The sequence below is a fragment of the Sinohyriopsis cumingii genome, chromosome 11 (genome assembly GCF_028554795.1).
Source record: "Sinohyriopsis cumingii isolate HCF-2022 chromosome 11, ASM2855479v2, whole genome shotgun sequence".
NCBI lineage: Eukaryota > Metazoa > Mollusca > Bivalvia > Unionida > Unionidae > Sinohyriopsis > Sinohyriopsis cumingii.
This window is the reverse complement of record NC_142971.1, coordinates 41,711,553-41,719,143: the sequence shown is the minus strand read 5'-3', so window position 1 is coordinate 41,719,143 and position 7,591 is coordinate 41,711,553. Positions and strand designations below refer to the sequence as shown.

Here is a 7,591-nt window from a genome sequence, read left to right as displayed (position 1 = left end):
TTTTATATTCTTTGTTTAGCTGCATTAAGCATAGTGTGTAGGGTGATGGCAATACCGTTTTCTGGTAGAATTTTGTTTATAAGTGTCGCGATGTAATGAACATAATATGATTGGGAGACATGGTTTAATAGCTGTAGTCAAAAGGATCTCGTTCAAGCAACGATACGAAACCTCATCATTTTAAGTGGAGACAGAGATGCACATGCGCATTTTTTCTGATGACGCTGATAATTGCTGTTCCTGTTAGTGTTACTTCTCAATACAGGAATTGGTATGTTTTATATAGTCATGTATGTACCAAAATGGTATATAATACTTTCCAACACTCTTATGGTAAATTTTTGATATCAATTAATTTGAACATTCAAGAAATCCTTAAAGGTGTACATTACAGAAGAAGTATACTGTTTTCTGACCAACGTTGCTCGCATATGTGTCAGCCATGTATCACTTAGTAATAAGGCATACAAGAGTCTGTTGTTCGCATACAGGAATGACACGAAGAGGGTTTGTGATACCTTGAAGACATTCTGCGGGCCACAATGTCAAGATATCCTGACTACGTAGACAAATATAGTTCTCAGACTTCCCAAAGGTGACTAACAACAACTTTCTGATCTGAAATTTGATACAGATTATTGCCATATGAAGAAAAATGAAACGCGTTTCACCAAGGCGTGTACCATAAAAAGAGCAAAACTTTCTCAATATTAACAAGAATACTTAAAAAGAATCGAAGGGTTATATTACTTAAGCAAACTTTCAAAAATACGAATATAGGTAAACACAAGTCGAATGATTACAAGGATGAATTTATTCAAACTTTTCACCGTAGATAAATCGCTTTTATCCTTAAAAGGATACTTTATCTAATTAGATCGGGCATGTAGTAGGCCAGTAAATGTGGCCCAGTTGTCACCATGCATAGTCTCTGCAGCACTAGAATACTATGTGACATAGGCCACCTGACCATTCTCCATTACGGTAACCACAGTTACTGAACCCTAATCGCTTGTAGTTGTTCCAGAAAATACCCGTCCTATCTCAACGTTGTCTTTTTTTATCAATAGTTTTCAGAATGGTTACAGAGAACATATACAGTCCACGGAAAGGTGCGCGGAATCTTCCAGTAGAAGAATCATAGCAGTTTCCCTCATTTACCTTGACGTTGTCAAAAATCACTGTCTGTTCAAAAACGTGTGTAGTCTCTTTGGAAAGAATAGCAGTAAAAGCAATGGAGGTTGTATAAGAGGTCACATTTCCTGAAGAAGCTGAAACAGATAATTTAAGTATAGGTGAGTTGTACGAAATTTTTTAAAATGTCCCCATTAATCTATTTTGTCTACAAAAAGATCTGAAAGTAAATTTGGCTTCTCGTCATTTACTGAATACGAAAATAAAAACTAGCCCAGTAGCTACAGTACTTTATCTCTTATCATGCAAATATGTCAGCCCATTCCATTCAAAAACCTTGTGAAAATGCGTTTTTGATCTATCATATAAACGAACGTTATTCGCAGGCATGTATTTCATATTTAGGAATCTCTAAAGAACTGAACCCGCGAGAATGAAAACTGGCTCCTCGTCCAATCCACAATTATCATAATAACATAACCCGAGAGTACCCATAAAAGTCTTCCTAAACGCTACCAAACTAGGCAAGAAATGGTAATCGCTGAAAAGTGAAAATTCATTAAAGACACAACTATATACATAATAAATGAGTAAGATCATAAAAAGAACACGCCACATAGATAGATAGATAGATAGATAGATAGATAGATAGATAGATAGATAGATAGATAGACAGATAGATAGATAGATAGATAGATACATAGATAGATAGATAGATAGATGGATGGATGGATGGATAGATAGATAGATAGACATCCATACCATTGATATCTTTTGATCTTTGAGAAAATCCCCTTTTTAGCTCTTCAACTTGTACCATCAAAACCTCAATGTCATTCTCCAGAAGAAGTCTTTTGGCCTTTTCCTCTTCTAGTCGAATACGAACAGCGTCCAGGTCGGCTTCACTCACCTTTTCGAGGAAGGCTGTTCTAACGGAGGCACAAGTCGTCAGTACTAGCAGAAGGTGTATTGGAAGCATTGCAGATCTTGTGATGTTCTCTTATGACAACGTTAGATGGAGTGTGGAGGTGAAGTCAAGTGCTCTATTTATACTGGAGGCCAAATAATTTATGTAACTTTTGAACACGTGCGTCTGGATATTTTCGTGTTTATCTGATATCCGATTAGGATGATTACATTTGTCTGATGTGTTAAAGACGCATTCTCTAATAATTTTCCCCAAGAACATTGAATATTTGCAAAACTGGTGTCCGCCTTGTTTTCACTTTTTTAATGATTTTAAGTTTTATTATATCGTGTACAAACCCGCATTGGGATCCGACCATACGCTGTCACAAGGTTAAGGAACTCTCACTGTCAATTACTACACATACTTATCACCATTACAGATAGTATATATTGCAATAATAATATTATTACATCATTCATCAACTTCAGTGCATTGGATTTGTAATAACGAGAAAGCGTGCATAACCCCATCCCCACTCCACTACTAATTTTCTGTCAAAGAAGGGTACAAATTAGATCAAAGGAGCAGGTTCCCAGCTCAGTGGGATCTCAATAATCCTCGGTATTTACTAAAGACAAATACTGAGCATCAATCTTCTAACTACCTGATGACTGACAACAGATAAGAGAACCAAACGTTTATTCTAAGCCGTTTATTATTAGTCCGATACCCAGCAGTTAATTGTCCAATCAAAGAATCTGTATTGATTAATACGTCCAAATACCCACAGACACACGATCACACACAATGTCCGACGGACAAATATTACTTTTGCATACTTTGCTGCAAAATGAGTCCTACTGTTCGGTATCTAGTTATTTCCTAATGCAAGCATCTGTTGAAGGCACATTGCGAAAGTGAGTGTTTGTGTGTTTTAGATTTATAAACTAGGCAACTGTTTGTACCATTTTCATGTCTTTGCTATGACTAGGCCGGTCGAACCCGCGGCCTCCCGCATTTGGTATTAAGTCAATCCCATATTGAAATCTGTGTATTTGTACTCTAAAGTTGAGAACAGAAGTCTTTCATTTTCTACAAATGAAATTGTTCACACATACAGCATTCTGTATAATTGCTTTACTTCTGTATAGCTTGTTTTTAAAGTGTTAGACAAGGCCATAACGAACGAAATTTTCATCAATAGGATTAAAGTACACATGCACGAGCATAATGTGAACTTTATGTCAGATCAAAAGTAAATGCAATACAAGATCGGTTTAGAAGAAGAGAAACCGTTGTCAAAATTCGTGTCATTTATAATAAAATTTAAGTATATGTAAACTAAATAATTTATAATATAGAAAATCTCTATAGCAGTTACGCTGACATATTATTAAATCGAGGTTCTTATTCGGCCATTAAGAAAAATAAAGTTAAAATGAAACTCTAAGATCGCATGTGCAGTCAATGCGTAGTAGAAATTTGACTGGTACAGGCCAAATTGGCAAGCAAGTATTATAGTCCGGTAACTAATACAATCTCCATTTTCCTAATGCTGAGAACGTGACGTCTTTCAGGGATTCGTGATTTCATGGGCTAGTTTCTATACTGACCCTCACCCAACCTGCAGTGACTGGTTTTCAGGTTCAACTCAGAGCTATTGAAAACTGATAAATGTACGAAAACGTTTGTACTTTACTCAATCATAATGGTTGATTATCATCTGCGATCTCACTCGCACCGGCAATGTGCACCAGTTGTCACAGAAAAAGGCATGCACAATATTAATTCTATTTGGGTTTTCCAAGCATCAGCATTTTTCTATCTACTATTCAGGTAAATAAGCCATCTTCCTTCTCTTTACGAGGAATGGACAACTTCATAATCAGCTTCAGTAGTTCATTAGAAATTAGGCCGAGGTTATCCTTCATCGATTCTTCAGAGAATATTCATATTTAATGTCAGTTCATTCTGATATTCTGAGATAAGAACGTATGTAACGTTCTAGCTCCATAAGTATAAAACTTTCATATTCTTAATATCCTGAATTTTTTGACCATCATTCATGTTTTCTGGAATACAAAAACTTCTCAAAGCAAATAAGTAAGCTCAGAAAATAGAGTTAGCATGTTAAAATATCCTGGTCAAGGACATTCATGTCTGATACTGTTATAGATAGTACTGTCATAGGATATAAAGCATGTATGTTTAAAGCCTAAAATATCAGATGATGGAAAAAATCAATTATTCAGACTGGATGGTGGATACGTCATGCACTGTTGACTTCTGATTATTTATGAGATACGTCTTTTCCTGCAAATGTTCGGTAAGTACAAGAAATATGTATATACGTCCTCAAAGTACATTTGGCAAATGCTGCTACTTGTTCCTGTTTGGTATTAGGTCAATTCAAGTTTTTAAATCCGTGTATTTGTACTTTACTTTGAAGCTGAAAATATCTTATATCCGAAATATGAAACTGTTCACACGAATATCGTTCCGTATCATTGCTTTACTTCGGTATAACTTGCATTTACATTCTTAGAGTGTATAAAGACAATCCGGAAAAAATGTTGAAAATTGGCGACTTAGCTTCTAGGGATAGAATATGCCGAATAAAGATATAAAAATATATTTAGCTTCAATAAGAGTACATTCAGTAATTAACTTTATTTTTTAATTTTGATTACAATTAGTACATAATATAAATTAATCCAAACATTTTAAAACATGAATGGTCGACGCTATAAAAGTTACTCAAAAACAAATATAATGGTAATTTATATACGACCCAAGTTCTACATACAAATATTTCCATTCCGTTATGTACAACAAATATAACCGCGATCATCTATTAAAACAAAAAGCATGTATTTACGTATCTGCGAAAATGGAAACGAAAGGAAAAAACATTTGTTTATAAAACGCTATCGCAGTGGATGCCTCATTTGCTAAAAGATGTGAATATATTCGACTTCTTTCTTCCAATTGATCGAAAAATGCTAATATAATATATCTCATAATATTTTGTCACAACAATCGTTACTGAATGTTGGTACAAATTTTTAAGTCAGCGGTATTTGTTTGGGTTTATCTTGTGATTAAGCTTTACTGTAGTATCTGGCAGAATTATCCTTATTTTATGAAGTCCAAACATGTCGAGGAAAAATGTGCATCCTCCAGAAATTCTTTTGAATTACATCCAAATCCATCGGTTCCACCACACGTAAACATCAACACTGGCTTCGTGAAAACGATGCTGCCATACAAAGACGACTGAATGAGAAACTTCTGCTACAGAACGTAACCTCTACGAAAACATGAGGATAGTTAAACAAATATACAGTTTAAACAAAACGATTATTTCTTCTCTAGTGCGAATAAGGGGGAATCTGTCCATAAGGTGGATGATATAGCCTTGACAACTTTCTTTCTTGTCAAGTTTCGTTCCACGTATGTGTTTATGTATGTTAAGTTTTCTTTCATAGATGAATGAATGTAAAACTAGAGATATGTTCATCAAGAACATACGAAGCATGCTTGCATATGCGCTTAAACCTCAACGTATATATATATAATGTACGTTCTAGCACACTTTATGTTGTTTTCGTGTTTGTTTGAGTGTGGGGCTTGGCAGGGGAGTGAGTTTTTCTGTTTCTTTGCTGGTATGTTTTTTTTTTAACCCAAATGTTTGAATTTCGGTCGTTTATTATTTTAAGGAAAGTCTTAAAAACATTTTTTCTGATCACTAATCGTTGAGAATTTAATGATTTTACCTATAGTGTGTGTAATTCTGTATACATGTTTGATAAAACAGACTTTTCCAGAAATGTATATGTTATTGCAATTCTTTCTCTGTAGAAATCAAACCAATTATTCTACACTGTTAAACATTTCAATAATTTGTATTTATGCAGTCGTCTTTGACAATAGTGGCTCTGTAGATGGGACCTAAAGACGAAACGAGTTGACTTTTAATCTGATTTAAAAATTATGAAAGCTGTACGCGTACGTGAAGATGGTGTCACTGGTTGCAATCATTTTTTACCATTCTGATTTTAAAAAGTACACAAGTTCTAGCAGAATGCCAGTTCATTATTCAGTTTTGTTATTAATCAAGTGTCAAATATCATCAGTCAGGTATTAGTTAGCATAGTAGTTGTGAGTAATTCGATAACACATACAAATTATGACGTTTAATAAAAAGTCTGGAAAGTATGAATCATTTGTTGTAGTGTGAATTGCTTGTTTGAAAAATATAAAGTAATTAATACAAATTAAAGTCTTCTTGTATCCTCTGAACAATGAAAATAATGTATACAGATGAATTGGAAAGCCGAGCTCAGTTGGTAGGTAGTGTATGCAATGATTCAAATGAAATTACTCCGTGGGTTTGAAAGATGTGGTGAAACCAAAAGGCCGCGATTCAAACAGACAGTCGGAGATACCTTGCTATTATTGATGTAGGGTTTATCGCCATTTTTCAAAATAGGCTTTACATGGTGGACAGTATAAATGGTGGAGGAAGAACCAGGCAAATTTCCGGAAAGAACCACTGATCCACAAGAAGCTACTGGCAAGTTTTCTCACATACACACATTTACCGAATCCGAGATTCGAACTCACGCAGACAGAGGTGAGATGACAATGATTCGTAACGGTGAGCGCTTTAGGCCACTCGGCCACCCGGGGTCTCCAGAGATACCTTGCTATCTTCAAGAAGTGTATGAATACGCGAAAATATAAAGGCAACTGCTGAATGATAAGTTTCTTCATAAACTGTTCGTAGATCCGATTCATGACGAGCATGGACTTACAAAGCTCAGAAAAATTATTTTCGACGCCGTAAAAGAAACTTTAGATCTATCACTTGGACAGAATGTATAATTAATAAGTCGGATCTATATATGGCAAGGTGATTCGGTTAATATTAAACTCGGCAGAGATGTGTTTGATTTAATACTATGCGTCGAAGGTATATATAAAAAAACTATATCTAAGAAACGGTAGAGTCACTTCAGGAAAAGGTCTCCCACGACCAACCAGATTAACGAGCAGTCAAATAACAGATATGTCATTATATAATGCTCCGAGTGACGAATACAGCACTAATGGTTCTCATTGTCCTTGAATTGTATTGTTTGAGAATGCGACTACAGCCATTAGTATGCGCTTCCACTCACAGAAAGGCAAACTGAGAGACACTGGTGGGTGAAAATGGGACTGATGTCAATCGCTTGTTAAATCGATTGATAATTTGTCCTCACTCATTTGAAACAAAAATAAGTAACTGGTCGAATTTTATTAAGTTCAAGTCAGGATACACCATTTCTTAGTAGTTTCATTAAAGAGGGCTCTGCTTCTTGACTATTGCAATAAGCATTACTCTCGGTCTGGTTCCAGATCAGATATTGATATCGTTCTCGTTAGAATTAGTCCCCTGTGTGTCTTTACTTTATGACACGCTTTATTCGAAATAGTGTAAATGATAAACAAAAAGAAAAAGAGAGGGCGAATAAGTGCTCACTCTACCTTACACTGATATTG

General features: G+C 35.2%; 1 protein-coding gene across 1 annotated transcript; it reads right to left on the bottom strand.

Annotated features, from left to right (window-relative positions):
- Nucleotides 1–836: 836 nt before the first annotated feature.
- On the bottom strand, nt 837–2,139 carry LOC149788001 (uncharacterized). Its single transcript, XM_089975700.1, has 2 exons — nt 1,897–2,139; nt 837–1,271 (listed from the first exon to the last, which is right to left on the bottom strand). The coding sequence occupies exons 1-2, from the start codon at nt 2,111–2,113 to the stop codon at nt 1,045–1,047; spliced, it is 444 nt and encodes a 147-aa protein (XP_089831826.1). The 5' UTR covers nt 2,114–2,139; the 3' UTR covers nt 837–1,044.
- Between the last annotated feature and the right edge of the window lie 5,452 nt (nt 2,140–7,591).